The 14,884-nt window shown below is 33.6% G+C and overlaps 3 protein-coding genes across 7 annotated transcripts in view; 1 reads left to right on the top strand and 2 right to left on the bottom strand.

Moving 5' to 3' along the window:
• The window catches only part of LOC135140865 (LIM domain only protein 3-like), a 228,676-nt gene that overhangs the window by 118,828 nt on the left and 94,964 nt on the right, over positions 1 to 14,884 (top strand). The gene's annotated exons all lie outside the window — the stretch shown is intronic.
• LOC135140900 (uncharacterized) lies at positions 3,067 to 4,935 on the bottom strand. Its single transcript, XM_064071643.1, has 2 exons — positions 4,858 to 4,935; positions 3,067 to 4,811 (listed from the first exon to the last, which is right to left on the bottom strand). The coding sequence occupies exon 2, from the start codon at positions 4,801 to 4,803 to the stop codon at positions 3,232 to 3,234; it is 1,572 nt and encodes a 523-aa protein (XP_063927713.1). The 5' UTR covers positions 4,804 to 4,811; positions 4,858 to 4,935; the 3' UTR covers positions 3,067 to 3,231.
• Positions 7,281 to 14,771, bottom strand: LOC135140768 (uncharacterized). The gene is made up of 3 exons (XM_064071446.1): positions 13,862 to 14,771; positions 8,957 to 9,001; positions 7,281 to 8,910 (listed from the first exon to the last, which is right to left on the bottom strand). Exons 1-3 carry the CDS (start codon positions 14,769 to 14,771, stop codon positions 7,367 to 7,369), a joined length of 2,499 nt encoding a protein of 832 aa, XP_063927516.1. The 3' UTR covers positions 7,281 to 7,366.

The following is a 14,884-nucleotide window of genomic DNA, read 5'->3' as shown; positions in this document are numbered from 1 at the left end:
TTCCAATTTATGATTTTTCGATATTTAGATTTATCGAATTTTTGATTTTGTTATTTCTCGATTTTTTTACTTTTAGATTTGTCTTTTTCAGTTTTTCCAATTCCTCAATTATCCAGTTTTTCGATTTTTCGATTTCTCGATTTTTCACTTCAATTTCTCAATTTTATGCATTTCTAAATTTTCGATTTTTCGATCTTTCGATGAATCGATTTTTTACTTTTTCAACTTTTCGATTTTTTGGATTTTCGATTTCTCAAAAGTTTTCAGTTTTTCGATTTTTCTACTTTTCGATTTCTCGATTTTCAATTTTTTGGTCTTTTAAATTTTAGATTTTTCGATTTCTCGATTTTTCAATGATTCAATTTCTCTATTTTGCAGATTTTGGCGTTTCCAAATTTTCAATTTTTAGATTCCTTGATTAATTGATTTTCCGATTTTTAAACTTTCCAATTTCTTGATTTTTCGATTTTTCGATGTTTTGATTTTCCCTTTTCTCAAATTTTCGATTTCTCGATTTCCCGATTTTTCAGTTTTTCAATTATTAATGGTTCGAAATTTTAATTTTTTTAGATTTCTTGATTAATTTATTGATTTTGGGGTTTTTAAACTTTTCGATTTTCGACTTCTCGATTTTTTCGATTTTTCGACTTCCCGATTTCTCGAATTTTAGTTGTTGAATTCAATTTTTCAATCCTTCGATTTTTCAGGCTTTCGATTTTTCAGTTTTTTAAATTTTCGATTTTTTCGATTTCTCGATATTTTAATTTGTAGCATTTCTAAATTTTCGGTTTTTCCATTTTTCGATTTCTCGATTTTTCAAATTCTCGGCTTTTCAATTCTTGGATTTTTCAATTTTTAGCATTTCCAAATTTTCGATTTTTCGAGTTTTCAACTTTCCGAATTCTTGATTTTTCGACATTTAGATTTAGCGAATTTTTGATTTTGTCATTTCTCGATTTTTTGACTTTTAGATTTGCGTCTTTTTAGTGTTCCAATTCGTCAATTTTCCAGGATTTCGATTTTTGAATTTTTCACTTCTTCAATTTATAAATTTTTGGCGTTTGTAAATTTTCAATTTTTCGATTCTCGATTAATCGATTTTTCACTTTATCAACTTTTCGATTTTTAGATTTTTCGATTTTTTGGTTTTTCCGATTTCTCCAAAGTTTTCGGTTGTTCGACTTTTCTACTTTTCGATTTCTCGATTATTCAATTTTTCGATTTCTCGATTTTTCAATGATTAAATTTTTCTATTTTTCAATTTTTGGCGTTTCTAAATTTTCAATTTTTAGATTCCTTGATTAATTGATTTTTAGATTTTCCCTTTTCTCAATTTTTCGGCTTCTCGATTTTTCTATTTTTCAGTTTTTGCAATACTTCAATTTTTCGGTTTTTCAAGATTTTGATTTTCTCATTTTCCCATTTCTGATTTTTTTTTAATTTTTTGACTTGGCAATGTTTAGACTTTTCGATTTCTAGATTTTCCAATTTTTCGATATTTTAGTTTTGGGATTTCTCAATAATTTGATTGTTCAATTTTAAAATTTTTCGTTTCGATTTTTCGATTTTTTACTTTTTCAAATTTGAGATTTTTTTATTACTCGATTTTTCAATTCCTTGATTTTTTATTTTCCAATTTTTTTAATATTTCGGTTTGTAGATTTTTCGATTTTTTTTTTAATTAGAACATGTCAAAAATTTGTGTTTGAAGAATCAAATTTTACAAAAATGTCTTGTCCAAAATTGTTTTAAAGTAGATGAGGCACATTTTGGGAACTTTTATTAACGTCACACATGCTACTTATTTTTTAATAGCAACCATAGTTTCTACATATTTGAAATAGTTTTTTTTTTACTTCTTGAGTTCACCGGGCGACTTGTCACTTTATGTTTTCTCGACGTTTCATGATCTCCAGACTACGAAAAAAGTGGTCTGCCGTTTCCGTCTGCCTGTCTGTATCGATTTTGATTGGACAGATAATCTCCGAAACTACCGAACCGATTGTTGTCATATAGATATATGCCAACCAAAATATGGCTAATCATTCCCACCACCAATGGGATGACCTTATCTCCAAAATTTACAATAATAAATTTGATTTTAGTTTTGCAAAATAAGATGTAGAGACTCATGGTGAGCTTTCATCCTAGACATACAGATTTTTGGAAAAACATCAAAATTGTGTAACAACTGTTGGCAAACGTTTTAATGTTAATCAACCAATGGTTATCGTTATTCCAAATGTATTGGTTTATTCCTCCGAAAAAATTGATGGCGTCATCTCAAAACTTTTGACAATTTTCCACGACCCACTTGACCTAGAAATATTTATACACAGTGAATATAGTGTTGCCTATCTTAAATGTCAAAAGTGTAGTTCTAATTAGAAGGCAAATTGTGTCAAAATTTGTCATTGAACTCGAACCATCTTGCTTGATCACCCATCACTGAAAATTTAACCAAAAATGTCGAAAAAGCGCATCGCTTTTCAGAGAACGCAAACGAAGAGCAAGCCGTCTCGAAGGGCGCGCTTCTGTTTACACACCCAAATAATCGTCGCCGTCTGCGCGTCCCTAAAAACGTCCAGACCGAGCCCGGCTCGAGTTTGATTGTTGTAATTATTTGGAGCCCTCGGCGGAACAACCAATCACGGTGCAGAACAATCTCGTCCCAGCGCAATTAGCAGAGTTCCTTATTAATTAATGCAAGCCGCTTACAGACAGTTTACTTAAGATTCGGCCGGATATGAGCTCAGCAATGGAACGAGGGTGCTAGGGGTTGGAAGGGGTAACGTAATCAAGCCGCCCCGGCTAGATAATTATTTCGATAAATTTAATATGATCCATGCACATACGTAAGTGGTTACCTTAATTGTTATTGTTAATTTCCTGGTGGCAGCTAACCTAATGCACGTACCGGAGTCTGCTTGATTAGACTTTGTTGAATATTTGATCGGAAGCTGGGGAGATCGGATCGGGTTTGGATCGGAGGGGCGATTCCGGGCGGATTCGGATAAAATGTGGAGGGTGGATGGAGTGGACAAGGTTTTAGAGGTTGTTGTAAAAATTGTTTAGTTGGGGAGTGATGGTAAGTGGACTGCTGAAGCCTTAAATGTTTCAGGTTGTGATCAGACCAAGGGGGTAATTATATTAACATTCAAGTTTATTCAACGTTTACAATTTTACTACAATGTAAAAGATTAACAAAATAGGAGTAAATTACAAATACTTTTAATTATTTTGGTAAATATAAACTTTGAAAGTAAGCTCATTTTGCTTTCCTAAAAAACTTTGGATTTGTTCCGAACTAAAAAAGCAACAGTCGCGCAAATTATTCAGTAAAATTTTCCATTCAGTGTGCTTAGAACACGCGTTGGTTACAGTCATTTTATTGACTTTGTTATTATTATCAATTATTTCTATTTTATAACTGAACATATCTTTAAATTCTCCCATCAGCTGCACAACCCAGTAATACTTGTCGTCTTTGTGGAAAAGTATTAAGTTGAAAAAGTGACTTCCAAATTTCAGAAGGTAGCATTTAACAGAGTGTAAATTATCGTTAGGTAGTTTGGAACGCAAAGCAATTATTCTTTCACGAAATTTATTTTGATGAAAGGAATGGACAGTTCTTTGTTGATGATTGTTTTGTGGTTGGAGGCTTGAAATATTTACAGAAATGGTATTCAAAGTAATTAATAGATCGTGATGTTTTTCCAGAAAATGCAAATCTAAATCCTTATACAGACCGTTCCAGGTGCAGTTGGTATAGTCTTGAATGGGACAAATTTGAGTTCCATATTGGCAAAGACCGTGGTGCATTTTTATTTCGTGGAGTGATGATGAAAAGGAACAACCGTTTTTAGCATTTCGGCAGGGAAACTGTAGCAGGTTAGCCAATTTATTCACATTTAGTTTGTCCATATCATCATAGTGCTCCGCATCATAGCAGGTTCGATTTCGACAACTGGGACATATTATTACATTACATGAAAACCGCAAGGCCTCTGGCAAGAAGTATTCATTGCAATAGGAACATCTGAATAAATTTAACAACCCTTTCGTAACAGTCTCAGCATTAGAAGTTGGTCCAGTTTTTGTTTCAACGTGAATTTCTCCTATAACTTTTGATTCCTTTTTGTCGGACTCTATTAGAGACTCCAATGAGATTTTCTCAATAATACGTATTTCATGACCGACATCATGTCTGATTGCAAGTTCTCTGTTACCATAAGTAAACTTCACAACATATGGAGCGAATTTTCGAAATTTTTCATTTTCTTTGCGGGCTATAAAAAACTCAATAACTTTTTCTTGAGGAAAATATTTTCTTTTGACGACAAGAAGCTGATTGTCGTACTCCAAAAGATTGTACACTCCTTTTGAAGTTGATAAATCGATATCAAATGTGTCATTTTTTAGAAAAACGTCACAATGCTTCTCCTGACAATGTTTCATCATATTGAGTTTCGATGTTTTGGCTTCACACTTGGTAAAATTTTTGGTTATACATTCAATTATCACATAAGGGCAGTTGGCCTCGTGCTGTGGAATTTTCTCCGGCTTTAACTTTTCCCAGCAACCCTCGCTTTGATAACGACAGGAAAATTCCAGATCTTGAGCGACGATCTCGTACGCTTTATTTTGTCTTAAATCGGTAGCTGCCATTTTCGGTGAACACCTTCCACAGATATTGTCGTTACTTAGCGAAATATAAACCGGAAAGTACGACAGATAATTCGTGCACACAGAACACTTCAGTTGTTCTATCCAATCGCGGGTCTGCAAGGCGCTGAAATCCATTTGGACGTCTAAAAATTTCAATGATTTGCTGAAATTTCAAAAATAAAAACTCACCAAACGAATCAACTACGTATGAAGTAGAACGGTATTTTACACAATCTGTCGTAGAATACAAGTTTCACAAGTTAAAAACCACTTTATCAGTTTATCTACAGCTGATAATCGCCGGAAAATAAATTACGATATGTGATAAGTACAGTTTCATAGTTATTTTTTATTTAAAAATATTGATTCAATTTATTTCAAAATTACCATCTGCGTAGAAAAGATTAGTAGATCGTGCGTCCGCTTGTGTTACCAAATCGTTCAAAGGACTCCGAATTTCCGAAGAAGGTATGTAGTTTAAAATTTCATTTTTGAAAAAGTTGTCCAAAAATTCTCAAAAAATTCAAGGATATAGATCCCGACGTGCCCTTCCAAAAATACAGCGTGTTTATGGTCACGTAGCAACTTTTCCGAAAGATTAAGTAACAAATGCGAATTTTTGAAAATTTTAAAAAACGAGACCTGAAGTCGCCATTTTAAATATGTTTTCAGTTTCTTGTTGTGAAGAGAATTTATATTAAGAAGAAAAAAAAGAATTCAAAACATAAGCCCCGCCCACCCGCCCTGTCTCAATTGTGACGATTGTTTTTATTCGTCGTGAGTCGGGGGGCAAAGCTTAATTGCAAAATCCTTGTTAAGTAATCAAAGAAAACTATATGCATTAAGTAAAAATTAAAGCCAAAAATTAAAACCCGCCCACCCGCCCTGGTCTCACTTGTGGTGAATTTTTCATTGGTTGTCAGATCGAGAGGCGGAGCACAATTGCAAAATCCGTATTTCCTTACAAAAATGTACTATTTTAAACCTGTTTGAGTATCCTATTTGTGAAAAGAAGACTACGTACATTAAGAAAAATAAAATCTCAAAATATAAGCTAATTCCAAAAATAAAGCGTATTTGGGATCACCGAGCAATATTTTCGAAACAACCGATTTTCCGATTTTTAAACTTCCCGGTTTCTTGATTTTTCGATTTTCTGATTTTCCTTTTTCTCGATTTTTCTGTTTTTCAGTTTTTCCAATTCTTCAATTTTTCAATTTTTCGATTTTTTAATTTCTCAATTTTTCAGTTCTTCAATTTCTCAATTTTTGGCATTTCAAAAATTTCGATTTTTTGGTTTTTCGATTTCTCCACAGTTTTCGGTTTTTCGATTTTTCTACTTTTTGAATTCTCGATTTTTCAATGATTAAATTTTTCTATTTTTCAATTTTTGGCGTTTCTAAATTTTCAGTTTTTAGGGCGCGTGGGCGGGGTTTTGTATTTTGTATTTTTTTAATTAATTTTTTGTAATCAATTTATTTTCTAGTAAATTTGTTGAGAAATGTGGGGGACAAAATTTATCATTTTAAACATGTTTCCAGTTTCTTGTTGTGAAAAGAATGTATATTAAGAAGAAAAAAAGAAGACAAAACATAAGCCCCGCCCACCCGCCCTGTCTCAATTGTGGTGATTGTTTTCATTCGCCGTGAGCCGAGGGGCAAAGCTTAACTGCAAAATCCTTGTTAAGTAATCAAAGAAAACTATATGCATTAAGCAAAAATTAAAGCCAAAAATTAAACCCCGCCCCCCCGCGCTGGTCTCAATTGTGGTGAATTTTTCATTGGTTGTCAGATCGAGAGGCGGAGCACAATTGCAAAATCCGTATTTCATTACAAATATGTACTATTTTAACCCTGTTTGAGTATCCTATTTGTGAAAAAAAGATTACGTACATTAAGAAAAATAAAATCTCAAAATATAAGCTGATTCCAAAAATAAAGCGTATTTGGGATCACCGAGCAATATTTTCGAAAAATCCGATTTTCCGATTTTTAAACTTCCCAATTTCTTGATTTTTCGTTTTTTTTGATTTGCCTTTTCTCAATTTTTCGGCTTCTCGATTTTTCTGTTTTTTAGTTTTTGGAAATCTTCAATTTTTCGATTTTTCAGGTTTTTGATTTTTCCATTTTTCTAATTTAGCGAATTTTTTATTTTGTCATTTATCGGTCTAAGACTTTTAGATTTCTCTTTTTCAGTTTTTCCAATTCTTCAATTTTCCAGTTTTTCGATTTTTTAATTTCTAAATTTTTCACTTCTTCAATTTCTCAATTTTTGGCATTTCTAAATTTTTAATTTTTTGGTTTTTCGATTTCTCCACAGTTTTCGGTTTTTCGATTTTTCTACTTTTTGAATTCTCGATTTTTCAATGATTAAATTTTTCTATTTTTCAATTTTTGGCTTTTCTAAATTTCCAATTTTTAGGGCGGGTGGGCGGGGTTTTGGATTTTGTATTTTTTTAATTAATTTTTTGTAATAAATTTATTTTCTAGTAAATTTATTGAGAAATGTGGGGGACAAAATTTATTATTTTAAACATGTTTTCAGTTTCTTGTTGTGTAAGTGGACTGCTGAAACCTTAAATGTTTCAGGTTGTGATCAGTCCAAGGGGGTAATTATATTAACATTCATGTTTATTCAACGTTTACAATTTTACTACAATGTAAAAGATTAACAAAATAGGAGTAAATTACAAATACTTTTAATTATTTTGGTAAATATAAACTTTAAAAGTAAGCTCATTTTGCTTTCCTAAAAAACTTTGGATTTGTTCCGAACTAAAGAAGCAACAGTCGCGCAAATTATTCAACAAAATTTTCTTTTCAGTGTGCTTAGAACACGCATTGGTGACAGTCATTTTATTGACTTTGTTATTATTATCAATTATTTCTATCTCATATCTAAACATATCTTTAAATTCTCCCATCATCTGCACAACCCAGTAATATTTGTCGCCTGTGTGGAAAAATATTAAGTTGAAAAAATGCGTTCCAAATTTCATAAGGTAACATTTAACCAAATGTACATCGCCGCTACATAAATTGTGCTCCCTAAAACCCCTACGATCACGTTGATGAAATCCCATATCTCTAGGATAAATATGAGAATTATTGTTTCGTGGGAGGCTTGAAATAATTACGGAAATGTCATTCGAAGTAATTAATATATCGTGATGATTTTTCCGGAAATGCGAATCCAAATCTTTATAGAGACCATTCCAGGTGCACTTGGTATAGTCCTGAATGGGACAGCTTTGACTTCCATATTGGCAAAGGTCTTGATGGTTTTTTATTTCTTGGGGTGATGATGTAAAAGAACAACCGTTTTCAACATTGTGGCAGGGAAACTTTACCAAATTAGCCACTGTGTCCAAGTTTAAAACCGTAGCATCTCTGCGGGTTCGACAATTGGAACATTGTAAAGTACTTGACCCCGTATTGGGTACTGGCAATAGGTATCTATTACAACCAGAGCAACGGAATAAATTTAACAACTCTTTCGTAATAGTTTCCGCATCAAAGATCGAACTTGTTTGTGTTGTCATGAAAATTTCTGCTACAAGTTTCGATGTCTTTTGGTCATCCTGTATTAAAGGTTCCAGGGAGATTTTCTCAACCGGTATTGGAGCGTTAGCACCATGTCTGATTGTAAGTTCTCTGTTGACACAAGTAAACTTCAAAACATACGGAATAAATGCGAAGTCTTTTTGATTTTCTTTGCCTGCCATAAAAAAGGCAAACCTTTTTTCGTCCGGGTGGTATTTTCTTTTGATAATATGAAGCTGATTGTTATGTTCCAAAAGATTGTAAACAACTTGTGAGCCTGATAGATCTATATCAAATTTGCCATTTGTCAGAAAAATTTCCGAATGCTTTTCATGGCAGTGTTTCGTCATATTAGGTTTTGATACTTGCACTTCACACTTGGTAAAACTTTTGGTTACACACTCAGTTGTCATATAAGGGCAGTTGGCCTCGTGCTGTGGAATTTTCTCCGGCTTTAACTTTTCCCAGCAACCCTCGCTTTGGTAACGACAGGAAAATTCCAGATCTTGAGCGACGATCTCATACACTTTATTTTGTCTTAAATAGGCAGCTGCCATTTTCGACGAACACCTTCCACAGATATTGTCGTTAGTTGCCGAAATATAAACCGGAAAGTACGACAGATAATTCGTGCACACAGAACACTTTAGTTGCTCTATCCAATCGCGGGTTTGCAAGGCGCTGAAATCCATTTGGGAGTCTAAAAATTTCAATGATTTGCTGAAATTTCAAAAATAAAAACTCACCAGATGAATCAAGCACGTATGAAGTAGAACGGAATTTTATACAATCTGTCGTAAAATACAAGTTTCACAAGTTAAAACCCACTTTATCGGTTTATCTACAGCTAATAATCCCCGGAACATAAATTACGATATGTGATAAGTACATAGTTTCAGAGTTATTTTTTATTTAAAACGCTTGATTCAATTTATTTCAAAATTACCATCTGCGTAGAAAAGATAAGTAGATCGTGCGTCCGCTTGTGTTACCAAATCGTTCAAAGGACTCCGAATTTCCCAAGCTTAAAATTTCATTTTTGAAAAAGTTGTCTAAAAATTCTCAAAAAATTCAAAGATATAGATCGCGACGTGCCCTTCCAATAAATGCGAATTTTTGAAAATTTCTAAAAAACGAGACTTGAAGTCACCATTTTAAACATGTTTTCAATTTCTTGTTGTGAAGAGAAGACTATGTTACATTAAGAACTTAAGAAGAAAAAAAAAGGAGGCAAAACATAAGCCCCGCCCACCCACCCCGATTCCAATTGTAAGGAATTTTTCATTGGTTGACAGACCTACTAAAATAATTAAATTCCGCCCTCTGCCTCACAATGTTTTTTCTGAATATACGTAATCTTCTTTTCGCGACAACATAAATTTAATGACTTTTTTCTTGACATATATTGCTTTCTTTTAAAAACGTGTTTCATGTGGTAGATTCTTGTAGAGACATAAGCACTTTGCATTTAAGCTCCGCCCCTCAGCTCACGACGAATAAAACAAGTCGACACAATTAGGATCATCTTTTGTATTTTTTTTTTTTTTAATATATGCAAAGAAACTTATTTTCTAGCAAATTTGTTGAGAAATGTGGGGCACAAAATGTATCATTTTAAACATGTTTTCAGTTTCTTGTTGTGAAAAGAATGTATATTAAGAAGAAAAAGAAGAAGGCAAAATATAAGCTCCGCCCACCCGCCCTGTCTCAATTGTGACGACTGTTTTCGTTCGTCGTGAGCCGGAGGGCAAAGCTTAATTGCAAAATCCTTGTTAAGTAATCAAAGAAAACTATATGTATTAAGTAAAAATTAAAGCCAAAAATTAAACCCCGCCCACCCGCCCTGGTCTCACTTGTGGTGAATTTTTCATTGGTTGTCATATCGAGAGGCGGAACACGATTGCAAAATCCGTATTTCATTACAAAAATGTACTATTTTAAACCTGTTTAAGTATCCTATTCGTGAAAAGAACACTACGTATATTAAGAAAAATAAAATCTCAAAATATAAGCTGATTGCAAAAATAAAGCGTATTTGGGATCACCGAGCAATATTTTCGAAATATCCGATTTTCCGATTTTTAAACTTCACGATTTCTTGATTTTTCGATTTTTTTATTTGCCTTTTCCTCAATTTTCGGCTTCTGGATTTTTCTGTGTTTTAGTTTTTGGAAATCTTCAATTTTTCGATTTTTCAGGTTTTTGATTTTTCCATTTTTCCAATTTGGCGAATTTTTGATTTTGTCATTTATCGGTCTACGACTTTTAGATTTATCTTTTTCAGTTTTTCCAATTCTTCAATTTTCCAATTTCTCAATTTTTAATTTCTCATTTTTCACTTCTTCAACTTCTCAATTTTTGGCATTTCCAAATTTTCGATTTCTTGGTTTTTCGATTTCTTCACAGTTTTCGGTTTTTCGATTTTTCTACTTTTTGAATTCTCGATTTTTCAATGCTTAAATTTTTCTATTTTTCAATTTTTGGCGTTTCTAAATATTCAATTTTTGGGGCGAGTGGGCGGGGTTTTGTATTTTGTATTTTTTTAATTAATTTTTTGTAATAAATTTATTTTCTAGTAAATTTGTTGAAAAATGTGGGGGACAAAATTTATCATTTTAAACATGTTTTCGGTTTCTTGTTGTACAAAGAATGTATATTAAGAAGAAAAATAAGAAGGCAAAACATAAGCCCCGCCCACCCGCCCTGTCTCAATCGTGACGATTGTTTTTATTCGTCGTGAGCCGGGGGGCAAAGCTTAACTGCAAAATTCTTGTTAAGTAATCAAAGAAAACTATATGCATTAAGTAAAAATTAAAGACAAAAATTAAACCCCGCCCACCCGCCCTGGTCTCACTTGTGGTGAATTTTTCATTGGTTGTCAGATCGACGGGCGGAGCACAATTGCAAAGTCCGTATTTCTTTACAAAATTGTACTATTTTAAACCTGTTTGAGTATCCTATTTGTGAAAAGAAGACTACGTACATTAAAAAAAATAAAATCTCAAAATATAAGCTGATTCCAAAAATACAGCGTATTTGGGATCACCGAGCAACATTTTCGAAATATCCGATTTTCCGATTTTTAAACTTCCCGATTTCTTGATTTTTCGATTTTTTGATTTGCCTTTTTCTCAATTTTTCGACTTCTCGGTTTTTCTGTTTTTTAGTTTTTGGAAATCTTCAATTTTTCGATTTTTCAGGTTTTTGATTTTTCCATTTTTCCAATTTGGCGAATTTTTGATTTTGTCATTTATCGGTCTACGACTTTTAGATTTCTCTTTTTCAGTTTTTCCAATTCTTCCATTTTCCAATTTCTCTATTTTTTATTTTCTCAATTTTTCACTTCTTCAATTTTTCAATTTTTGGCATTTCTAAATTTTCGATTTTTTGGTTTTTCGATTTCTCCACAGTTTTCGGTTTTTCGATTTTTCTAGTTTTTGAATTCTCAATTTTTCAATTTTTTGGTCTTTTAAATTTCAGATTTTTCGATTTCTCGATTTTTCAATGATTAAATTTTTCTATTTCTCAATTTTTGGCGTTTCTAAATTTTCAATTTTTAGGGCGGGTGGGCGGGGTTTTGTATTTTGTATTTTTTTAATTAATTTTTTGTAATAAATTTATTTTCTAGTAAATTTGTTGAAAAATGTGGGGGACAAAATTTATCATTTTAAACATGTTTTCAGTTTCTTGTTGTGAAAAGGCAAAATATAAGCCCCGCCCACTCGCCCTGGTCTCACTTGTGGTGAATTTTTCATTGGTTGTGAGATCGAGAGGCGGAGCACAATTGCAAAATCCGTATCTCATTACAAAAGTTTACTTTTTTAAACCTGTTTTAAGTTTTTTATTTGTGCAAAGAAGACAACGTATATTAAGAAAAATTTCAAAATATTAGCTGATTTCAAAACTCTAGCCTGTTTGGGATCACGCAGCAATAATTTCGAAATATACGGTGTGAAATTCGAATTTTTTGAAATTTTTAAAAACTGCGTTGTTTCAATGGGCGATTCTGAAAAAACGATTGGAGTTATCGAAAAAATGAGGACGGAAGTGACGTCTTTGGCCTAAAATCTAGAAGAAAATGTATTCAGATAAATTTCAAAAATCGTCGAAAATGGGTCAAAATTTGCACATAATGAAGAATTTTATTTTTGAAAAAGTCGTTTAAAAATTCTCAAAAAATTATATAGTCGAAAATAATTGATATAGGTATAAGCTATTTTTGCTAATTAAAACACCATTCTGCTTTATCCTTGTTTTTTTTTCCTTAATATATACAGGTTTCTTTCAACAACAACATCCTAGTTAAAAACATGTTTCAGATGAAGTTCTTATTAAGAAATAAGTATTCTGCAGTTAAACTCCGCCCTCTGGCTCACAACGAATAAGAAAAATTATTTACAATTAAGATGGCGGTGGGTGGGCGGGGCTTAAATTTTGTTGTTTTTTCTGAATAGTTGTATTCTTCTTTCCGCGATGACATATTTAAAACGTAAAAATGGTAAATTTTGGCGGGAAACAGGGATTTTACACTTAAGCTCCGCCCCTTGGTCCGACAACGAATGCCAATTGTATCACATTTGAGGTTGGGGTGGGTGGGTGGGTGGGTTTTATTTTTTGTCTTTTTTTTTCTTGACATATATACTTGTCTTTCATGAAAACATGTTTCACATGGTAGATTGTTGTAGCGTAATAAGCATTTTGCAATTAAGCTCCGCCCCTTGGTCCACACAACGAATGCCAAATTAATTACATTTGAGGTTGGGGCGGGTGGGTGGGGCTTATTTTTTGCCATATACACTTTTTTTTCAAGAACATGATACATAAATGTTTCACATGGTACATTCTTGTCGAGAAATAAGCATTTTGCAATTAAGCTCCGCCCTTCAGCTCACGACGAATAAAACAAGTCGTCACAATTGAGACGAGGGTGGGTGGGCGGGGCTTGTATTTTGCGTTTTTTTAAGACATGCACGTAGTTTTCTTTTCTAGTAAATTTGTAAAACCATGTGGGGGACAAAATTTACCATTTTGGACATGTTTTCGTTTTCTATTACTGGTTCTTTTAGTTAAGATAAATGTGAAATAAAACAGCTACAAATAGGAAATTACGACTTTATAAACCACAATTACAAAAATTTGCAAAAATTATAGGTCAATGCTTATCGTTACATTTATTGTATTGCCAGTTATAAAAGGTTTAATTTGGTCGTGGGGAAGATAAGAATTAGAAAAACCCAATAATTGCCGATTTTGTACATACATTTGTTGAAAACTCAGACTGTTAGAAATTTTCTTCGCATTATACAATTTAAATTCACATTTAAAAGTACACTGGGGCTGGCCTAGTAATTCTACTACCCAGAAGTGTTTAAATAATTTCATAGTAAAACTATACTTAAACAGACGATTGAATGCATAAATTACACCACACTGTTCGAATTTCGAATTAGCCAGAAACGAAAAATTTACAGATCTGCCTGTGGGTGTACTTAGTAGATGATTATGTTCAGCTCGTAGATGTGACAACAGGTCATTTTGAACTCCTTTCCATTCACACTTAGCGACCGCACGCAAAGGACAGTCATAGGCTAAATATACACAGGATTTTAAGTGATTTTTCATCACATCAGCTTTAGACGTAAAGGTGCAACCATATTTCCGATATTTGCAAGGATAATCCAACTTGTTGGCCACATTGTCAACGCTAAAGGATCTCATCCCCTCATCCGACATCCCCTTTGCCAAAATTTTCTCCCTACACTCAAAACACCTGATCACATTTCCAGAAAACTGGTACACCGGAGGCAACGCAAACTCCAAACAGTCTGAGCATTTCAGTACTGACAACATCTCGTCATTCATCCTGCTGGAAACCGAACTGGTTTGACTCTCCAAAACCGCAACTCTTTGAACAGCATCGTCGTTCACTTCGAAAACAACATCCCCAGACTTGTTTTCTCTAAAACTATAGGCGTCACACTCAATTTGGAAGTTTCTGTCTCCACTCGTAAACGTTATCTGGCAGAAGTACTTCAAACTTCTGTCGCCGCTGTGGCTCACCGAAAAAGTCACCAGTTTCTGACTAGAATCATATTTTCTTCGTATCACTAGCACGACTTTGGAGTTCTGTTCGAGAAGACTTTCGTTTTCGTGCGATTTGGCCAGGTCTAAGTCGAACTCTGAATGGTCTAGAAACATGTTTGGGTGGTTAGAGCGGCAGTGTTGGAGGAGTTGCGAAAAGTGGCCTTTCCAGCTGCAATGGACCGACGTGAGTGGACATGGCGTTTTGCAAGGACAGGTGTCTTCGTGCTGGGGTATATCCAGAGGGAACAGCTTCGTTCTACAACCGTCTTCTTCGTAAATGCAGGGAAATTTTAGCCCCAGGCAGGCTTTTTCGTAGACTGTGTTGCGAAAATGGGGTTGGTTCGGAGGCGGCAAGCATCGGCCACAAATGTTGTCGGAATTTTCCAAAAGACGTATTGGGAAATACGACAGGTAGTTGGAGCAAGTGGCACATCTCAGGGATTTTTTTGAACTTTCGGTGAATAAATCCAAGTCCATTGTTCATGCACTCAGTTGTCACACTTTTTTCGAAAACACTTATAACTCATTTGGGGAATGATGTGAGCTAGGTACCGCAGTACTATCAGATAAGCGTTATCATTTGCTGTTAT

This window comes from Zophobas morio, unplaced genomic scaffold (assembly GCF_036711695.1).
Source record: "Zophobas morio isolate AGI-343-1 ecotype UQ-CSIRO unplaced genomic scaffold, CSIRO_AGI_Zmor_V1 ptg000041l, whole genome shotgun sequence".
In the NCBI taxonomy this organism is placed as follows: Eukaryota; Metazoa; Arthropoda; class Insecta; order Coleoptera; family Tenebrionidae; genus Zophobas; species Zophobas morio.
The sequence above is the reverse complement of the archived record's forward strand: the minus strand, read 5'-3'. Positions and strand labels throughout refer to the sequence as shown.